General features: G+C 54.3%; 5 protein-coding genes across 5 annotated transcripts; 3 read left to right on the top strand and 2 right to left on the bottom strand.

Annotated features, from left to right (window-relative positions):
• Positions 1-60: 60 nt before the first annotated feature.
• On the bottom strand, positions 61-2,997 carry BDY24DRAFT_361243 (uncharacterized protein). Its single transcript, XM_076637874.1, has 13 exons — positions 2,732-2,997; positions 2,515-2,658; positions 2,323-2,398; positions 2,176-2,208; positions 1,951-2,023; positions 1,767-1,873; positions 1,630-1,679; positions 1,441-1,523; positions 1,255-1,261; positions 1,099-1,199; positions 921-1,015; positions 725-850; positions 61-658 (listed from the first exon to the last, which is right to left on the bottom strand). Exons 2-13 carry the CDS (start codon positions 2,626-2,628, stop codon positions 336-338), a joined length of 1,188 nt encoding a protein of 395 aa, XP_076497446.1. The 5' UTR covers positions 2,629-2,658; positions 2,732-2,997; the 3' UTR covers positions 61-335.
• A 503-nt stretch (positions 2,998-3,500) lies between these two features.
• BDY24DRAFT_386399 (uncharacterized protein) lies at positions 3,501-6,755 on the bottom strand. Its single transcript, XM_076640100.1, has 8 exons — positions 6,645-6,755; positions 6,448-6,529; positions 6,329-6,365; positions 5,582-6,262; positions 4,494-5,494; positions 4,067-4,327; positions 3,846-3,932; positions 3,501-3,745 (listed from the first exon to the last, which is right to left on the bottom strand). Exons 1-8 carry the CDS (start codon positions 6,713-6,715, stop codon positions 3,602-3,604), a joined length of 2,364 nt encoding a protein of 787 aa, XP_076497445.1. The 5' UTR covers positions 6,716-6,755; the 3' UTR covers positions 3,501-3,601.
• Positions 6,756-6,958: 203 nt separating this feature from the next.
• On the top strand, positions 6,959-9,865 carry BDY24DRAFT_386396 (enoyl-CoA hydratase/isomerase family protein). The gene is made up of 5 exons (XM_076640099.1): positions 6,959-7,309; positions 7,412-7,640; positions 7,794-8,018; positions 8,119-8,831; positions 8,968-9,865. Exons 1-5 carry the CDS (start codon positions 7,013-7,015, stop codon positions 9,784-9,786), a joined length of 2,283 nt encoding a protein of 760 aa, XP_076497444.1. The 5' UTR covers positions 6,959-7,012; the 3' UTR covers positions 9,787-9,865.
• A 1,079-nt stretch (positions 9,866-10,944) lies between these two features.
• On the top strand, positions 10,945-16,166 carry BDY24DRAFT_386394 (uncharacterized protein). Its single transcript, XM_076640098.1, has 29 exons — positions 10,945-11,078; positions 11,171-11,248; positions 11,353-11,451; positions 11,531-11,600; positions 11,690-11,708; positions 11,777-11,860; positions 11,932-12,057; positions 12,124-12,163; positions 12,221-12,285; positions 12,404-12,514; positions 12,583-12,618; positions 12,761-12,874; positions 12,950-13,088; positions 13,166-13,301; positions 13,381-13,438; positions 13,522-13,541; positions 13,618-13,718; positions 13,835-13,982; positions 14,056-14,141; positions 14,213-14,268; positions 14,357-14,661; positions 14,733-14,789; positions 14,860-14,943; positions 15,018-15,099; positions 15,178-15,217; positions 15,290-15,431; positions 15,508-15,557; positions 15,629-15,773; positions 15,860-16,166. Exons 1-29 carry the CDS (start codon positions 11,007-11,009, stop codon positions 15,910-15,912), a joined length of 2,616 nt encoding a protein of 871 aa, XP_076497443.1. The 5' UTR covers positions 10,945-11,006; the 3' UTR covers positions 15,913-16,166.
• On the top strand, positions 16,167-19,553 carry BDY24DRAFT_386391 (aldehyde dehydrogenase family protein). Its single transcript, XM_076640097.1, has 18 exons — positions 16,167-16,389; positions 16,478-16,533; positions 16,682-16,740; positions 16,904-16,944; positions 17,053-17,164; positions 17,264-17,360; positions 17,443-17,519; positions 17,595-17,693; positions 17,773-17,851; positions 17,925-18,072; positions 18,147-18,206; positions 18,288-18,369; positions 18,441-18,511; positions 18,605-18,712; positions 18,784-18,925; positions 18,995-19,072; positions 19,154-19,221; positions 19,303-19,553. Exons 1-18 carry the CDS (start codon positions 16,321-16,323, stop codon positions 19,369-19,371), a joined length of 1,515 nt encoding a protein of 504 aa, XP_076497442.1. The 5' UTR covers positions 16,167-16,320; the 3' UTR covers positions 19,372-19,553.
• Positions 19,554-19,730: the final 177 nt, after the last annotated feature.

Below are 19,730 nucleotides of genomic sequence, written 5' to 3'. Positions count from 1 at the left end.
CCAGTTTTGCTGACGAGCAGAAGAAAGAACGCGTCGCCAACTTCGTCGCGTCTTCGAGTTCGAGAAGAAAGAGTGTGATTTGTTGAATGCAAGAAAACGGGGGGACTTCTGCAAAGTCCAAGAAGAACGAAGCGAGGAGAACGTAGGGTAGGGTAGGTAGGTATCGCATGCAAAGGAAAGGGGGTGAGAAACGACGAACGAGCGAGAGGCAAAGTGGAAGGGAAACGAGCAAGAAAGCGAGACAAGTCCGTGGGTTTCAAACCGAGCGTCCAAGAAAAGGGAAAGGGAGTCAAGAGGTAGCTAGAGAAAAAGAGACTAAACTGAGAGTCTGTTTTTTAAAGCAAGAGAGCGAGACCTCCCAATCCGACGAAGGCTCCGGTGGCGAGAAGAGCGAAAACTCCGTTGTTGGACGAAACCGACTTGAATCCAGCACCAGCGGCAGAGGTGGCGGAAGCGGAGGCGGAAGCTCCAGAGGCGAGGGCTCCAGTAGCGGAGGTACCTCGAGTGGAGGATCGAGATCCAGAGGCGGCAGATCCAGAAGCGGCAGATCCAGAAGCGCTGGCTCCAGTCTGGACAGCGGAGGAAGCTGAAGCGACGGCGGAGGATCCGGAGGCAACGACTCCTCCGGTAGGGACGAGACCGTTGGTAGGGATACCGTCTGATGAAAAAGGAAGGATCAGTTCGAGCTAGAAGAGCGAGACGAGAAGACGAGATCGAGGCTCACTGGAGATGGAGGTGAAAGTCTGGCAGTTGGAAGTAGCAGGAGTAGAGAAGGGTCCAGCAGGAGTGACGGTTTGTCCAACGGTGTAGGTCTGGGGAGCTCCAGAGTCATCGGTGTAAGTTCCGACGACTGAAGAGAGGAAGGAGTCGAAGCAAAGTCAGCGAGGGTCGGGCGTGTCGCACAGCAAGATAGGACGAACATCGCTGTCGGAAAGTAGAGGTAGATCCATCAGCCTGGGGGTAGAGACCGGGAGCGACAGCGGCATCTCCATCACACGAGGTGAAGGAGTTGTTGCTGAGAAAAGGAAGAGTGAAGTCGACGCGTCAGATTCGAGAGGGGATCGAGAGAGTCGTAAAGAACGAAGCTTGCCCACTCACGTGTAGTCTCCGGGCATGACGAACTGGCATCCCATCACGTCGAGCTCGTGCTCGCACTGAAGAGCAGCAGAGATATCGTCGGTCTCGGCGGTACAGATTCGCTGCGAAGAAGGGAGGAGGAGAAAGAGACGCGATTTAGCAACTCGAAGCTTTGACGAAGCGCCTGATTGTGATCGAGTTTTTGGGATGGAAAGTAGAACTCACGAGGCAGAACTCTGAAGAAGCAGGAAAGAAGAAAGAACAAAGAGAACCGAAGTTAGCGACTGACGCGTCGAGAGGCAAGTCCGAGCGCTCCTTCATCTCGTAGACTTCCTCGCCTCAAGAAGAGAGAAAGAAGGGGACGAGCGGTTGTACGACATAAAGGACATCCACTCCTCGTAGAAGACGTCCTCTCCAGAGACGTTGGACGTAACGTTGCCTCCGATCTAGAAAGAGGAAGGAGAGAGGACGGGAAACCAGTTCAGCTCGCGTCCTTTCCCTCTTGGCGTTCCAACCTGTTAAACCCTCCTGAACCTATCCCAAAATACTCACAGGGTTTCCGAGGTTCTCAGCTCCGTGAGGGTCGAGCTCTCCTCCATCGTCTGAGAGTAGAGAGAGGAAGAACGAAAAGAGGTCAGGGGGAGTCGAGAACGAGCGACGTCGGAGAGAAGGAAGGGTTCTAAACTCACCTCCGTAAGGGATGTTGATCTTGGTTCCATCGAAGAAACCCTGGATCTGAACGTAGAGAGGAGTCTTGATGAAGTGGGCAGAGTAGATGGTTCCGTCGGGAATCAACCTGGAGAAAAGAGGGAACGAAAGATCAGCCCTTGAGGAACGGTGCGAGTTGAAACGAGCGGCAAAACAGTTACGAACCTGGCGTTGTTTCGAGCCTGGAGGCAGTAGGCGACGACGATGGGCTCGACGTTTCCGATCAAGGAGTCGGGTCCTAGGGGGACGAAGAGGGAAGGGAAGAGGAGCGGCCAAGGGCAAGGTCAGCGCGCGTCCTTCCAAAAAACAGAGGATGATCGTCCTCGACCGTTCGTAGCTCTCCCGCTATGCCCAGGTTGCTCGAAAGTAGAAGAATGAAAAATGTCTCACCCTCCTCAGGGGGACCGAACAGGCAGAAATCGTCTGTTGAAGAGGGAGGGCAAAGAGAGGGAAGGAATCAGCGGGAGGGAGGGAAGGAGCTCTCGATCGAACTGATGGCGAAGGGAAGGAAGGAATGGGGCGAAACGAAGAACGTACCAATACCGTTGAGGGTCAAAAGTCGAGCCATAGAGGTCTGGTTGATGGCAGCTCCAGGCTCGGCGAGCTCGGGAGACTGTGGAAGAAGGGAAGGAGGAGGGAGGGGAGGTGAGCGTGCGTCGTTCTGGGAACAACACGAGGTCGAGCTGACTTCTCGTCAAAGTCCTTCCACTTTTCTGTGTATATACTTACACTCGGGTTGGTTTCGCCGTTGGGATTGGTGGCGATCACTTGTCCTCTAACGACAGTAGAAAGGGCCAGGAGGGCAGTAGAGAAGACGATGGGGGAGGAGAGGGCTGAAAGCATGGTCGGCGGAGGGGTTTGGCTGCTTGAGGACTGTTTTCGAACGGGGAAAAGCTGTCAGTTACTGGGTCACGAGAGGGCATACGGGAGAGTGGTGCAGACTTACAAAGGGGACCTTGGGGGCGGGATTAGAGGAAAGGAAGGGGGAGGAGGAAGGACGGACGTGGGTTGAAGGGAAGGACGAAAGGAGGGCAAAACGATTTCCCCCTCCTCCTTCTCCTTTGCCTTGGCGGGCCAGCGATTCCTTTCCTTCGGGGGCTCGAGCTGCGAGTTAGCTAACCACTAGAGAAACGCTGCTTTGTGAGCGAGCGTTGGGACTTGAAGTGAAGGCACGGGAGAGAGCTGCTCGAGATTCTGGTCGAAAGAAAGAACGGCCCCGAGGGAAGGAGCAGGGAGGGGTGAGCTTCGTTGTTTTTGGCAGCACTGCGCCGGAGCTCATTGTCTACTCATCTCGGCGCTGGGAGGGGGAAAAACCTGCTTTGGAGGTCGTTCGGAGGGTAAGCTTCGAGGTCCACGCTCTTTCGAGGGTCTTTTTTTACACGAAGAATTGACTACAGGTTCCGGGGGATCGATGTTTCGCTCGACGACGCGTCCCCATCTCTTTCCTTCTTGTTCATTTTGCGAGGCGGCAAACGCGTTTTTCAACCGTAAAGTCAACTTGCAGGAGAGAGAAATGGCTCAAACATCTGACCCTGCGAGATTCGCTCCAAACAAGGCAGGACAAGATCTTAAAAAACTGTTTCCGTCCGCGACCTGGACGACGACGACGACGCGTCCCTTTCTCTTCTCTCCTTCCCCCAAAATGACATCAGGAAATTCAGCTCGACTACTGTCTGTCCTCCCAGAGACGTTTCAATCTAGCCCAAGCCGAGTAACTCGTGAACCAAAAGCAATAGCATCGGCCCTCTCGAAACGAAAAACAAAACAAAACAACGAGGCATCTCCCATTCCCCTCCCTCGACGATCTTCCTTGAAACTACCTCCTCCCCATAGAATCATCCTCGTCTCCATCTGCGGGAGCGGCAGGTTTCGGAGGAGCAACCATGGTGGGAGGAGCGTTGAACCAGGAGAGAGCGACCGAGTGGGTGAGGTCGAGGATGTTGTTTCCTCGAGCGAGAGCCTGGTGAGCGAGGTGAAGGAAGAGAAAGGGAACAAGTCAGTTTTAAAAAAATGACAGAAGAATGAGGAAACGAAGGTGTGGAAAGGACAGTCGAACGAACCTGCTCAGCACCTCCTCTCGACTTGAACGTCACAACCATCCGGTTCTCCGGCTCGTCCACTCGAATGCTATCGACCTGTCCTCCTCCCTGTTCAATCAAACCCAACGAACAGAACCGTGGTCAGCTCATCTCCATTCCTCTTCTTCTCAGTCTTTGCTCAACTCCTTCGCGTTTCCTGGGAGCCCATCTCTCTCTCCCAAACTCGATCTCGTCGCACTCACCTCGTACCAACTCTCCACCGCCTTCCTAGCATCCTGATCGCCCACCAGTCCCTCGCCCACAACCGCCAAACTCTTCGTCCTCAAGTCCAGCTTCATGCTCCCTCGACCAGGAGCAGCTCCGAACGCAGCGCCTCCTCGACCTCGAGGGACGTAGGTTGAAGCTCCTCGAGGAGCACCCCGACCTCGGCCTCGGCCGCGAGGGATGTAGGTTGAGGGTGTCGAGGAGGAGGATGCGGAGGGGTCGAGTCCCAGGAGAGCGGCCTGGGAGGAAAGAAAGGAAGGGAAGGAGGGGAGTCAGCGGGGAGGAAGGGACGGAGGAGGGGCGCGACGCGACGAAGAACGAAAGGAGTGGAAGTCGAGGAGAAAACTCGATCGGAGTGGGGAAGGAAAGGATATGGAGAGAATAAGAAAGGGACAGCAAACGTACCTCAGCCTTCTTCTGAGCCAACATCGCCAACAGCATCGCCGTGTTCGAGGACGAACCCTCTCCCTTCTCTCCACTCTCCTCAACCCCTTCCATCCTCCCTTCTGTCAACTCCCTATCTAGCCTCTGCCTCTCCTCCTCCTCCTGCGATAACGGCTCTCCAGACGTCGAAGGCTTCGGCGACGACGACGACGAGTTCGAGTTCGATCCTACTCCGACGAGGAGATCCGGCGCCAACGAAGGTTCCATCTCTGCCGTCAGCACCCTCAACTGCTCCATCAGCTCCTTCTTCCCTTCCACCGTCGTCGTATTCGCCAACCTCCCCATCAGGACCTTCTGCTTCGCCACCTGCCCTTCGATCTTCCTCTGCCTCTTCGCCACCTCCTCCTTGCTCATCCTCGGCGCTCCTCCTTCCGCAATCCTCAGAGCCTCTACCTCCTCCTTGCTCTTCTCCAACGCCTCCTGCCCTTTGGCTCCGTGTCCAGCGAGAGGAGCGTGCCACAGGATGGTAACGAATCGCGATCCAAAGATGACTTCCTCCGACCTCCAAGCCTTGTAGGCTTGCTCGTTGGTTTCGAACGAGACGAGAGCTCGAGCGGATCGAGCGTCGATGGCGATGTTGGTGACGGTTCCGAACTTGGAGAAGTGGTCGTTGATGGAGGGGAGGTTGAGGTGGGCGGGAGGGATGGAAGAGACGACGAGGGTGAGGGTGTTGCGCTCTTTGGGAGGTTTGCGAGAGGCGTCGGTGGGATGGTTGTTACGACTGTTTTGGTTGTTGTTGTTGAATCCTCCTCGACCTCCTCCGTTCATGTTGTTGTTGTTCTGACCGAAACCTCCTCCTCGACCTCCTCGAGGACCAAAGTTGTTGTTGTTTCGAGGAGGGTAGACGATTCCTCCTCCTGGAGGACCTCCGGGGAAGGGGAGACCGTTGGGCTGGAGCATCGAGAAGGAAGGATCCATGAACTGGGAGGGGTCGAAGAAGGGTTGTTGAGACGGGTCGAATCCTGCTTGAGGGTTGGAGGAAGAAGAGGAAGAGGATCCGTGAGGCAGGGTTTCGGACGACTGATCTTGTTGACGCTGTTGAGACGAACCTCCGAAGCCAGGTCCTCCTGGACCTCCGAATCCTCCTCCCCCCATCATAGCACCGCCCCTGTTGAACCCTCCTCCGCCACCAGGACCACCTCTCCCTCCTCGCTCCCACATGCCTCCTCCTCTTCCTCCGAACCCTCCTCTCTGGAATCCCTGCCCTCCCTGCTGCATCAGCCCCATCCCGGCCATCGGAGGAAGCTGTTGACCTGGTGGTAGATCGTGCTCGTACATGCACTCGACCCCTCGAGGACAGTATCCTCGTTGATGGTAGTCGAAGCAGGGGAGTCGCTGTTGCTGCTGAGCCTGGTCGACGACGGGCACGGTGCTGGCGGAAGCGGAAGGAGTAGGAGAGGAGATTCGAGAGGATTTGGTGGAAGGAAGAAGGAGAGACGAGGAAGAAGGAGAGTCGGATCTGGATCGTTTGAAAGGTCGATCTTGAGAAGGAGGAGGAGGAGCGTCGAGTTGGGAGGAGGAGGAGGAGTTGGAAGCAGCGAGGAGAGCGGTGGAATCTGAAAGTTGGACGGAGTGGGTTGGAGGAGGAGGAGAACCAGGGAGGAGGATATCGGCTCCGTTGTTGTTGTTGTTGTTGGTTTCGGTCGAAGAATCCGGCAGGAGAGGGAAGTCGACGACGTAGGATTTGGAACGGAGGGTAGCGAGGAAGGAAGCGACGAATTTGGGGGTGTCTACAGGCAGAGGAGAGAGTGAGCTCAGAGATGAAAGTATATAGAAGGAAGATAAGAGAGACCCACGATCTTCTAGGAAATCTGTAAGTTGCTCGTGAAGTTCCTAGACAAAGAAAGAAGGAAGGAAACAAAAGGTCAGCTTTGAGCTCACAAGTTCCCTCGACGCTCGTTCGAATGAAGCTCACCTTCTCGAGTTCAGGTTCTGGAGCATCCGCTTTCAAGAGAGCGAGAACGTAGTCGGCGAGAATATCTGTATCGGCGTCGGAGCTGGGGAGAGAGGAGGAGAAAGAAGGGAGAAGAGGGAGGGAAGGAGAGAGAGGTCAGCTTTGAAGCTTGAAGAGTCGCAAGGGTCCCTCCTTTGAAGCTTCTTACGGACACTCACATAGGAGCGAGTTCTTCCACGAGCCATCTCTTGAGTTGAGATCTTTCGGCGGAAGATAGGTCGGAGGACATTGGAAGAGGAGGGGAGGGCGAGAGTCGAGAGAGGTCGACGTTTGAGGAGAAGTAGGAGAAGGAGAGGAGAGAGCTCAAGATCATCTCTTTGGGCAAATTTAATCAGAAATTCGATTCTTTCAAAGTCAAGTAGGAGCAGATGAATCCATATAATGACAAACTCGGTCTCTTTGAATATACATATTAACTGGTCGCCCTCCTGACCTCTCTCTCGCTCTCTTCTCTTCCGGTCGACCTCCAACAACGACGACCTCCTCGACTCCTCCCGGCCTCTCTCTTCCTGCTTCGTCCTCTCCGATGGCCCCCTCGCTCTCTTCCCTCCCACGTCGACTACCACGTTCTTCTCTATCTTCCTCCATCGCCTCTTCCTCCTCCTCTCGACTTCTCCTCCTCGCCTCCTCTCGCTCCATGTCGTCCAGGGTGTCTCCTCCTTCGACTCCTTCCTCTTCTCCGAAATCTCCCTCCAAGAAACCTGTCAAGAAGGGACTCTCTCCTCTCCCAGACTTGAACGATACTCCTCACCAACGTCCAGCACCCGTTATTCCCAACTGGAAAGACCTCGATCCTAGGAAAACCAGGGAGAAAGGTCTTCCCGTGAGTCGAGCTCGCTTCTCTTCTTTCCCTTCCCTTCATCCTTCGTCCCTTCTTTCGTCCCAAAGCTGACCCGTATACAAATCTGCTTCCAATGATGCGCAGGCCTTCGATACCCTCACCGATCTTCAAGACCTGCCGATCACGACGGACTCGCTCAACTGCTGTCGAATCTACTACCTGAACCGACCTTCGAAGCTCAACGCTCTCAACACCGAGATGGTCGATCTTCTAGGGGACGCCGTAGAGAACTGGTCCGCTTCCAGGTTGGCCAAGATTATCATCGGAAGAGGGAAGGGTGGGAAAGCCTTCTGTGCTGGTGGCGATATCAAGCGTGAGTCTCCATGGCCTTTTTTTTTGAAGGAGAGAGAGGAAGGAGGAGGAGGTCGACCCTTCCTCTCCTTTCATTCCTTTTCGTTCTCTTTTCTGTCCCTCAAAGCTGACCTCTAACATGTATATATCCACTGCCCTATCCTCGTCTCTCCAGTCATCGCCGAAATGTCCTCCCACGAATCTACCCGAGGGAAAGCCATGGAGTTCTTCAAGAAGGAGTTTGAACTCGACTGGAAGCTCGCCTGTCTCTCCGTCGGAGGTCACGCCTGGGACGGTTCCAAAACCTACGTCGCTCTCATGGACGGTCTCACGATGGGTGGAGGAGCAGGTCTCGCTTTCGGAGCCGTAGTCAGAGTCGCGACCGAGACGACGAGATTCGGTGAGCTCAAGTCGTTCTTCGATCCTTCGTCCCCCTCCTTCCTCCCTTCGTTTTCGCTGATCTGTCTCCTTCCCTTTCGAATCCTTCCTCGTTACCTTAGCCATGCCCGAAACCGTGATCGGCTACACTCCCGACGTCGGATCGACCCACTACCTCTCCCTCCTCGACGGGAAAGTCGGACGCTACCTCGCTCTCACCGGAGTGACCGTCAAGGGACGAGAATGCCTCGATCTCGGACTCGCTACCCACTACGTCGTCTCTCGAAACCTCGATCTCGTCGTCGACCGTCTCCAAGCGATCGAGGACGTCGACAACAACGGAGGCGTCGACGCCGTCCTGTCCATCCTCGCCGACTACGAGGCCCGGTTCGAGGACGAGAAGACTCGAGCTCGAAAGGGACTCGACAAGTGGTCCCCTACCGATTCCGACGGTCCTACTCGACTCGTCGGGGACGTTCGAGTATTGCTGGATCACGCCTTCTCCAAGTCGTCGGTGTACGAGATTGTGAAGGAGTTGGAGGAGAGGGTGCTGAGCCAGAAGGAGGGCAGTTTGGAGTGGGAGGTGGCGACCGAGGAGGAGAAGGAGGTTAGCAACTGGGCCAAGGAGACGGTGGAGATCCTGAGGAGTAGGAGTCCGATCTCGTTGGAGGTGACGTTGAAGGGGATGGTGGAGGCCGAGAACGATCTGAAGAAGGTCGAGAGGCAGATTGCGGACGAGAGGAGTTCCGGGAGGCAGAGGTACGACGTCGTTCCTCCCAACGAGGCGTTGAGGTTGGCGTTGATGAGGGAGTACAGGGCTGTGGAGCAGTTTGTTGTGAGTAGGCTCGCTTTCTTTTTTGTACTATGTTTGTCGGGAGAGGAGGGAGGAACGAACGAGAGCTTCGATCTCGTCGTCGCGTGTTTTAGAGCTGACCTTCGTTCTCTTCTTCGTCTCTCTTCTTTTCTTGCAGCACAACGTCTCCCCCGACTTCCCCTCGGGAGTCATCCGTAAACTCGTCACCAAGATGGCTCCCAACTGGGACCTCACCGTCGACCCAGCAACCCGAGCTCTCGACTTCTACCCCGATCCCGTCACCACTCCCCTTCGACCTTCCACCCCCGAACTCGTCCTCGACCACCCTCTCCACGGTTTCGACAAGTTCCACTTCCGCTCCTTCGGCCTCCCTACCGAAAACGAAATCAAGGACGTTGTCCAAGGGAACCATCGAACGTCCGGAGACCTCGCCATGGACGAACGACGAGTGTTGGGCATCTTCAAGGACAAGTTCGACTGGACGAGGAGAGGGACCAAGCAGAGGGTGGTGGAGGTTTTGAACCGAATGACGAACAAGAACTCGGAAGGATACCTCGCTTGGAGTCCTCGACGACCTCTACCCATCCCTGCTGCGAAGAGGAGAGCGGCTGAGGAGGCTCGAATTCGTTCATCCAACCTTTCCTCCTCCTCCGCCACCATCCCCCCTCCTTCCTCGACGTCCGAACGAACGGGAAGCGCCTCGGTCTACCCCAGTCCCAGGGCTTTGGAGGAGGAGATGATGGCTGAGCAGAGGGAGAAGGAGGAGAAGGAGAGGGTGGCGAGGGAGGCGAGGGAGTTGGTGGCGGAGGAGGAGAGGAGGAAGGTGGAGGCGAGGGAGGAGGAGGAGCAGATGAGGAGGGATGAGGAGGAGAGGAGGGAGAGGGATGCGGATGAGATTGAGGAGAGGACGGAGGAGAAGAGGGGAGAGGAGGAAGAGGAGGAGGTGGATCGGGAGAGGAGGGCGAAGGGAGAGTAGATTAACGAAACGACGGGAGGAAGGTTCGCTACAGTAGATTCTTCTTTTCATTTGCGATTCAGTAACTGTTTGACTCGTGTTTTTTTGACGATTGAAAGCTCTCTTCGAGCGCTTGCTTGATGGACGAGAGGCGAAGAAGGAACGGCGAGTACGACGCGTCCGAACTGTCTCTCTTCCTTCCTCCCTTTCTCGGTTCCTCGTTCAGAAAAGATCTGAAAGGGGATAGGTCGCAATCCGCAACCGAACTTTCGAAGTAAAAGTACAAACGAAAGAAAAGCATGGATAAAATACGGCCGACAGTTTAGCGCGGAGGAGGAGTTCGAGACGCGTCGAGGAAAAGGCAGACTCACTGCAGCGGCTGACCCATAAGCTTTCAGCCTGGATCTTGCTGATGAATCTGAAGGCTATAGATATGTCCCGGGAGAAGACTGAGGTGAAGGAAGAGGGGGAGAGAGGTCAACTCGAGAGGACGAAGAGAGGGAAGAAGAAAAGAAGTCACCAGCAGAAGCGAGACCGTCCTAGATTTTTGTGGCCGGAACAATGATCGCTGATGCATTGATTTCGAACTTGTCCTTGAACCTGATCGTTCGGGAGGCATGAGCAGGGTAAAGGAGGCAAACCAACGACGCGTCGCCGTTTCAGCTGGTTCGACACGAAGCTGCTTCTTTGCCTCGAGATAGACCACAGACGGACAAAAGTAGAAAAAAGTGCTCTCAGCAGTCGTACAGTCACAGCACTACCTTTCCTGGGGCAGAGCGAAGCAAAATCTTCTCGGAACAACACAGACGCGACGAGCTTTCGATCTCCCTTTCCCCCTCAATTCTTGCTCGTCCCCCCTTCAAACCCGAGGCCTTCTCAGTACGACCGAGTAGTCTAGACCTAAAGCCACAGCTGATTTGTGTCAGTAGAAGATTCTCTTGAGGACAAAAGCAGGATCAGCATTCGGCGGAGAGTACGAGTTGCAACCATGCGCCTTCGTCGTAGTATGTTTCTGATTCCTTTTTCGACCACTCTCGAAGACCACGTCCCTTCATCTTCGACCAAAGCTACGTTTGCCTCATCAACTCTTGTATTTTTCAAGCAGGCAGATAAATTTTCCTGAATGTCGGGTTACGTCACCTTTGAAACTGCGAGATAGAACAGAAATGAACGAGGGACGCCCACGAACCTCGACCACCACCTTCTCCCTTCTCTCCTTCCTTTCCCTCTCTCCCAGCACCATGTCCAAGATCAAAGACGAGCTTCACGACTTGGGAAGCACTCTGAAGAGCAAGATGAAGATTTTGGGACCTGTGAGTGATCAGAACTCGACGGGAACGAAGCGATGGAGTCGGCTCGAGCTCACCGTTCGTTCCCTTCATTCCTTCTTTCTTCCTACGTCCAGGATCACCTCAGGATGCTCTCAAAGCAGGTCAGGACGACGCTCAACCCAAACCATCGCCATGACGAAATTTCGGAGAGGGTTAGTAGATGTATACATCGTGTTATACGAGGCGAACGGGGTCAGACGGTCCAGCTTCCTCGACCTTGAGCTCATCTGTTCTCCTCCTCCTTTGTCCTTTACAGGAAATCGACCGACAGAAGCAAGCTATCCGAGACGGCCATCGATTCAACTCCTTCGCACCCGAGACGGCGAACTCTATCGTCAGGAGCCACGTTGATGGAGTACGTTCTTTGGCACTCGCGTCGAGCTCCTCCTTCGACTCTTTCGGTCTTTCTGACCTTCGCTCTTCCTTTCCAACAGCACGACTTCTTCTGGGCCGTCTCCATCATGCTCGAAGAAGCCAAGACCTCCATCATGATTCTCGACTGGTGTACGTAGAGTCTAGAGAAATAGAACGAAGGAAGGAAGGAGAGAGATGGACCGAGCTCACCATTTCCTATCCTTCGTTGCGTTTGACAGGGCTGTCTCCTGAGCTCTAGTTCGCCCCCCCTCCCCCCTTTCATCTGACCATCGAGATTATAGATCTGACCTCTCCATTCTCTGCAGCCTTCGACGACCTCCTGCCAAGTACCCTGAATATCGACTGGACAGACTGTTGAAGAGGAAAGCGGAGGAGGGCGTCAAGATTTAGTTCGTCCCTTCGCTTCGTTGCCTCGTCCTTTCTCTCGACTTTTCTGACTTTTTCCTGACTCATTTTCCAGCATCATCGTCTACAAGGAAGTCACTCAGACCATGTCGATGTCATCATCTCACACCAAGCACTACCTCGAGGATCTTCACGAGAACATCGCCGTCCAAAGACATCCAGATCACATGGGAGGAGAGGTGTGAGTCGAAGCTCTCTGCTTTTGAACGAGATGGCGAGCTCACTAAAATACGATCCCTTTCAACAGGACTCTCTTCTGGAGTCATCACGAGAAGATGACCGTCGTCGTGAGTCCAGGTCTTTTTTGCGCTCGAACGAAGAGTTGATCTTGATTCTTTCGACAGGATTCGATGCGAGCGACCGTTGGAGGATTGGATCTGTGTTTTGGACGCTGGGACTTGCACGACCAGTGAGCGTTATCTTCAGCTTCCTTACTGTAGCGGCGGTGAGAAGGTCGCAGCTCGACGACCGTCAAGACGCGTCGAGTGGGGCTGACCCCTTCTTCGTCTCTTTTCCGACTCGCCCAGTCCTCTCGCCGACGTTCACCCTACCAAATTCAATCAAACTCTGTTCCCTGGTCAGGACTTCAACAACGCTAGAGTTCTCGACTTCCAGAACGTGGATCATTTCGTCTCAAAGTGAGTAGAAGAGGAAGAGAGAGGACGTGAACGGAGTTGACCTGATCCCTCCGTTGCTTCTCAATCAGTGCCGTCGATGAATCTCAGGTTTCGAGAATGCCTTGGTGAGTGATCTGCTATCGAGTGGTCGCATCCAGAAGGTCTTGCGGACGAACCTGACGGGCGCGTCGCTTCCCTCCTCCTCTTCTCTTCTCCTCTTATCCTCTCCTTCTCTCGAACCTCCCACCCCCGACTCTCATGATTTAGGCACGATACATCGATGACCATCGTTGGACCAGCAGTCGTGGACCTGACTCAGCACTTCGTGGAGCGATGGAACTTCGTGAAGCACGATAAGTACAAGCACGACGAGCGATACGAGTCAGTTCTTTCGATCGATCTCCCACATGGAACGCATGAGGCTGACTTTATCCCTCATCCTCTTATCTTCTTCAGCTGGCTTGGACTTCCTTCTCCCTACCAATCTCCCGTCGACGCGTTCGAGTCGAGAAGGGGAAGCCTCGACGAGGAGCAGGCTGAGGCCCGACGAGCAGAGCGACGACGAGAGCACCCTCACCTTCAAGAATGGATGGATGTGAGTCCACGAACTTTATCGAATCGATCAATACGCTCTGACCTGTTCTGACTTCTTTCCTGCTTCCTCTCGTCCAGCGAGGACGCTCGTACGCCCATCCTTACCACTTCCACCCTTCGACCGAGCCTCGAGCGGAGGAAGAGGTCCCCAAGGGAAATATGCGAGTTCAGGTCGTTCGAAGCTCTGGAGATTGGAGTCACGGAATCCTCACAGGTGCGATCCTCGACGCCTCGCCCCTGATCTTTCGACGCCCTCTCGCTAACCTTTCTTCCCCTTGCCCTCATTTCCACAGAGAACTCGATCCAGAGAGCCTACATTCAGATGATCATGGAGGCGAATCACTTCATCTAGTAAGTCGGTTGCACGAGGGAGGGAGGACGAGAGAAGCTGCGACGCGTCTGACTTTTTCGTTCATTTCTTTTCCCTCGATAAGCATCGAGAACCAGTTCTTCAGTGAGTCACGAGATATTTTCTGCATCACAAGCTCCAGTTCATCGTCTGACTCTCGCTCACTTTCTCTCTCACACAGTCACCAACACGGAAGACGGGAACGGACCCGTCCAAAACATGATCGGGAAAGCTCTCGTCGCTCGAATCGTATCTGCTGCTCGAGCTGGGAAGAAGTTCAAGGTGAGTCTCTCTGAAGCTATACTGGATCCAACTCGACTCTTCGACTCGAGCTGACACTGCCCTCCCTCGCTCCCACGTCGCCCTCCCTCGTCGTCTTCCCCCATCTCCTTTCCCAGGTCATCATCCTAGTTCCAGAAATCCCAGCGTTTCCGGGCGACTTGTCCGCCGAAGGAGGACTCAAAGCCATCATGGGAGCTCAGTATCGCTCCATCAACAGAGGTGGAAAATCAATTATGGAACAAATCGCGAAGGAGGGATTCGATCGTACGCGTCTTTCTTGTTCTTACCTCGTTTCGAACTTACCTCGCTGAACTTTCATCTTTTTCTTGGTTCCCAGCGTCCGAATACATTCGATGGTTCAATCTCCGATCCTACGATCGAATCAACGCCCCTGAGACATTTTTGAAGGAGATGGAGAAACGAGTGAGTCTTCGCTTGCCGACCTTCTCCCTTCTCCTCGTGCATCTGCTGACGTTTCTCCCTTTCGTCGTCAGTCTGGTGTCTCCTACCACGAGGCTCAAGTTGCTCTTGCTCGAGAATGGGTTGGAAGGTCGGTCACGTCTTACCTTCGAAGCTTTGACTCCCCGACTCTCGTTGACGTTTCGTCTCTTTCTCTCGTTCTTCCTTTCTTTATCCAGCGACAGCGTCGGTGACGAGAAGGCCGATACCGTCAACATCACCATCCCCGTCGACGATAAGGGTCAGCTCAACCAGATGGAGGCTACCGACGGAGGGAAGGCGATTCGAAGCGTTCAGATGCCCAAGACGACGGAAGAGGCGAGACAGATCGTCGAGAAGTTCGAGAACGCCGCTACTCGTCCTGACGAGGAGGTCTCCGACAACGTCGGCCAGCACGCTTTGAACAGCAAGACGGAACTCCTCGACGAGAAGTGGCTGGGAACGGAGCAGGAGGAACGAGACTGCTACGTGAGCGAGCTCTGCTGTGAGTTCGAATTCGACATTTGTACCTTCATACCTGCTTTCGAACTAACGTTCGTCGTCTTGAACATGCAGACATCCACTCGAAACTCATGATCGTCGACGACCGAAGAGCGATTTGTGGATCTGCGAGTTCGTCTTCCGTCCTTCTTTCTCTCGTTCGTCTCACGCCGCTAATCTTCGCCTGCCTTTTCCTTCTCAGATCTTAACGATCGATCGATGTGTGGTGATCACGACTCCGAGGTTGCTTTGGTGGTCGAGGATCTGGATATGGTCGAGACTACGAGTTCGTCGTTTCGAGTCTTGTTCCTTCTTTTGATGCTGAAACTGATCGTCTCTACGCCTTTCGCTTTTTCGCAGTGGACGGAAAGAAGTACGAGGCTTCTAGGTTCGCCAAGCAGTGGAGACATCAGCTTATGAAGGAGCATCTCGGTCTCATGATGTGAGTCTCGCCTTTTCCTCGTCGTGGAAGTCGACGCGGCTTCGAGCTGACCTTTTCCCTTCCCTTTCTTTCCCCTAGCCCGCAAGGGTCCCACCCCGAAGGAGAACCTCATCCTACTGTAAGCTCTCTCTCTCGCGCGCTCGTTCCTTCGTTCCGCTTTCTAACTCGTCCTCTTTTCTGCTTTCCCTAGCCCGCCATGCACCCTTCTCCTCACGAGCACACCGACTTCCTCGACTCGGAAGAGGATCAACTCATCAGTGATCCCTTGAGTAATGAGTTCACCGAGCTCTGGAATGGACGAGCCAAGAGGAACCGAGAGATCTTCTCTCAAGGTTCGTCCTTCTCTTCCGTTATCTCTTCGTCGAAGGACTCTCGTGCTGACCTTCGCTTTCCTCTCTCCGATTTCAGTCTTCCAAACCGTTCCTCACGACAGCGTCACCAGCTGGAAGAAGTACTCAGTCAGTTTTCGTCCCTACCTCACTGCTTCTTCCGTCGAGACCGTTAACTGACGAAATCTCGCAACAAACAGGACTACATCCCTCAGGGAATCAAGACGGGTCACGTCGCTGCGAAGGACATGTCGTTGGCCCAGGTCAAGGAGACGCTCAACGAGGTCAAAGGCCATCTCGTCGAGATGCCTCTTCAGTTCTTGATCGACGAGAAGAACCTCGAGAGTGAGTTTCCCGAGCGCGTTTTGATCTTTTCCGTCTCGCCGAGCTCTTCCTGACGGAACTCCTTCTCTTTTGCTTCTTTGCAACAGACTTCAACGATCTCGCGGCTGTGAACTCGGTCACTCTTCCCCTCTACCTCTAGGCTCCTTCTTGGTCCGTTCCCAGTTCACTCTTCTTTAGCAACAGACCCGAGAGAAACGTCGAAGGGCCTCGCCCATGCTGACCTGAGACGCGTCTTTCCCCCCCCCTTCTCGTTCTTCAGCCCCAACATCTTCAGCGGAACCTCTCGGGTTTCCTTCTCGTCTATTTGTCCCTACTTTTTTTTTGCCTCCGTCTAGCAGTTAACGAAACATGATTAATGCGATCTATCCAAGGTCATGCTTTTAAAACAACGAGATTTCCTCCCCTCTTCCTCCCGACTCCCCGACTCCCCGACCAATCAATACTTCCCGCCCTCCACTTCTCCTCTCTTTACCTCCCAACACCCATCTCCCCCATCCGCCTTCCCTTCCCAAACAACCACCCAACCCAACCCATCCCTTCCACCACTATGTCTCCTTGCCCTGTTTTCAAGCACACCTTCGACACTCCCTCCTTCAAGGGAACCGTCAACATGCCTGTGAGCGAAAACTTCTCGAGCTTCGGGTCTTTGCCTGCTCTCTTCCTCCGAGATGTGCTGATTCCTCTCCTTCGTTTCTTTCTCCCAGACTGGACTCTTCATCGGCGGAGAGTTCGTTGCTTCGGTTGATGGAAAGACTCTCGAGTGAGTAAACAGCCAATAGAGATCTCTGCGATGTAGGAGGAGAGCGGGAGGAGGGAGGAAGGGAGGGGAGCTGGGGAAAGAGTCGGAAGGAGAGCCGTCCTGAACCGCGTCGCTGATCCATCTCCTCCTCCCTCCTTTGTTTCCTCAGCACCATCGACCCTACCAACGGAAAGGTCATCACCTCTGTCTCCGAGGGAAACTCTGCTGGTGAGTGGTAAACTTACAGCTTATGGGGAGGACAGGCGACCTTGGGAGAAGAAGGGGGAAACCTCTTCTCGGTGCCCGGTTCAGCTTTCTCTTCGAAGACCCATCATCTGACTGATCTTTCCTACCCTTTCCTGCTTCCCCTCTTTCTCCTGCCACTCTTCAGACATCGACCTCGCTGTCGATGCCGCTCAGAAGGCCTACGATGTACGTTCTCGATTCTCTAGCTCCCTTCCGTCCATCCACAAACCAAAAAAAAACGAAGCTAACTGCTCTCCTCCCTCCCCGCCCTGTTCCTTCTCCCTTTCCAAACAGACCGTCTGGGGAGAGAACGTCTCCGGTGCTGGACGAGGAAAGATTCTGATGAAGTTCGCTGAGTTGATCGAGGCCAACCTCGACGAGCTGGCGGCTCTCGAGTCTTTGGATAGTGAGTTGTTCTCAATCTCGAAGGAGGGAGGAGGAGGACGAACGAGCTGACCTTGGCGACGTCTTCTCTTTTCCCCCATCTCCTCTTTCCCTCCCTCAGACGGAAAGGCTTTCTCTATCGCCAAAGGGTTCGATGTTCCCGAGGCTGCTGCTTGCCTGAGGTACTACGCTGGTTTCGCTGATAAGGACGGAGGAAAGTGAGTACTTCATCGTCGTCGACGCGCGTTTTTCTGTTTCTCAATCCATCTACTGACTCGCACTCGTCTCTTTCTTCTTCAGGGTCATCAACGTCGACTCCTCGAAGATGGCTTACACTCGACACGAGCCCATCGGTGTTGTTGGACAGATCATTCCTTGTTCGTTGTTCTCCTCTCTTCGATCGCTTCTCGCCCAACGTCCAGCTCACCTTTCCCGCTTTTTCTTTCTCAAAGGGAACTTCCCCATTCTCATGCTCGCCTGGAAGCTCGGACCCGCTCTTGCTACTGGAAACTGTATCGTCCTCAAGCCCTCCGAGATGACCCCTCTCACTGGTTGGTCCCCGTTCCGATCTCCATCTCCTCGACGTCTCGAACTGTCGCTGATCGTTCTTCTCGGTCGCCCCTCTCTCAGCTCTCCGAGTAGCCGCTCTCTCCCTCGAAGCCGGTCTTCCCAAGGGTGTTCTCAACATCGTTAACGGTTACGGACTGACGTGAGTAGGATCTCAGCCTCTCGTTCTCGTCGACCTGCGACTGACTCGTCCGTTTTCTTTTTTCTTTTTGCAGCGTCGGAAACGCCATCGCTTCCCACATGAAGATCTTGAAGGTCGCCTTCACTGGATCTACCCTCGTCGGTCGACACGTCATGAAGGCCGCTGCTTCTTCCAACCTCAAGAACGTCACTCTCGAGCTCGGAGGAAAGTCTCCCAACATCGTCAGTCCTTTTCTCCACTCTTCACCTCTGAGCTCGAACCAGTCTCTGACCTTTCGACCCCTACAACTTCCCAGATCTTCGACGATGCGAACATCGATGAGGCCGTCTCTTGGGCTTGCTTCGGAATCTTCTTCGTGAGCTCGCCTCGTCTCCTCTCCCTCCCTCGCTTCGCCAACGAAGGCTCGAGCTGATCCTTTCTCTTCATTTCTCCCCAGAACCACGGACAAGCTTGCTGTGCTGGATCCCGAGTCTTCGTTCAGGAGGGTATCTACGAGGAGTTCATGAAGAAGTACCTCGGTGCGTCGTCGTTCCCCTCTCCGTCTTCGCTTCCTCCTCTCGTCGCTGACTTTCCTGCTTCCTCTTCACAGCCAAGGTCGAGTCCCTTACTCTCGGTGACCCCTTCCACGAGGCTACTTTCCAGGGACCCCAGATCTCTCAGGTTCGTCTCTCACTCGACTTGCACGAGAGGCTCTAATTGTCAGAAAGCAGAAGCTGACCTCCTCTGCCCTCCCGTCGTTTTCTCCGTCTCCAGGTTCAGTACGACCGAATCATGGGACACATCGAGTCTGGAAAGAAGGAGGGCGCTACTCTCCTTACCGGTGGAAAGCGACACGGAACTGAGGGATTCTACATCGAGCCCGTGAGTCCGAGTTGCATCTGTCTCGTTTCTCATCCTCTCGAAGCTGACTTTCTCGCCTCTCTTTCGTCCAGACCGTCTTCTCTGACGTCCACTCTGAGCACACCATCTTCAAGGAGGAGATCTTCGGACCCGTCGTCGTCGTTACCAAGTTCAAGGACGAGGCCGCGGTCATTGCTCTCGCCAACAAGACCGAGTACGGTCTCGCTTCTGCTGGTGAGTCGTTCTCCTCTTTCTTCTTCTCTTCGAGCTCTCGAGCTGACCCTCCCTCCCTCCCTTCCTCAGTCTTCTCTCGAGATATCTCCCGAGCCATCGGAGTCGCCAACAAGATTCACGCCGGAACTGTCTGGGTCAACTGCTACAGTGAGTCTACCCCTTCTTCGACGCGTCTCACCCTTTCCACTTTCTCCTTGCTGACTCCTTCTCCTCCTCTTTGATCTTCAGACCAACTTCACACCGCCATTCCCTTCGGAGGATTCAAGTCTTCTGGTATCGGACGAGAGCTCGGAGAGGTGAGTCTCTTCCCCTTCGTTCTTTCCGACTCCTCGGACGCGTCCTGACCTTTCTCCTCTCCTCGTTTCCTCCTCCTTCAGTACGCTCTCGCCAACTACACCAGCGTCAAGGCCGTCCACATCAACCTTACCGCTCCTGGGCCTATGTAAAAGCGTCGTCGTTCGAATCTCCCTCTTTGTTTCCATTCGTCGCTCGTTTCCCCGTCCTCAGGTTCTCTCGCTCGTCCCTTAACGACTTTTACTGCCTTCCCCTCCTCTCCTCTTTTCTTGCCTCATCGCTTTCTTTGGCTCTGGCCCGCTGGTACTATATCATCGTTGTATTTTCCCTGAAATTGCTGGCTCGAGAGGCTGAAAGGAAAACAAAGCACACGTCGTCGCCCTTCGGAGCACGACCTCTCCTCTCGTGCTCGTGGGATTTCATCTGTCGAACAATACTATTCTGATTCTGGCTCTTTTAGCCTGTGTCAGTTGGCTCTGGAAGCTTTCACTGCTTCTCTCGAAGGCGATTT

This window comes from Mrakia frigida, assembly GCF_051309035.1.
Source record: "Mrakia frigida strain ATCC 22029 unplaced genomic scaffold BDY24scaffold_12, whole genome shotgun sequence".
In the NCBI taxonomy this organism is placed as follows: domain Eukaryota; kingdom Fungi; phylum Basidiomycota; class Tremellomycetes; order Cystofilobasidiales; family Mrakiaceae; genus Mrakia; species Mrakia frigida.
This window is presented reverse-complemented; position numbering and strand designations above follow the sequence as displayed.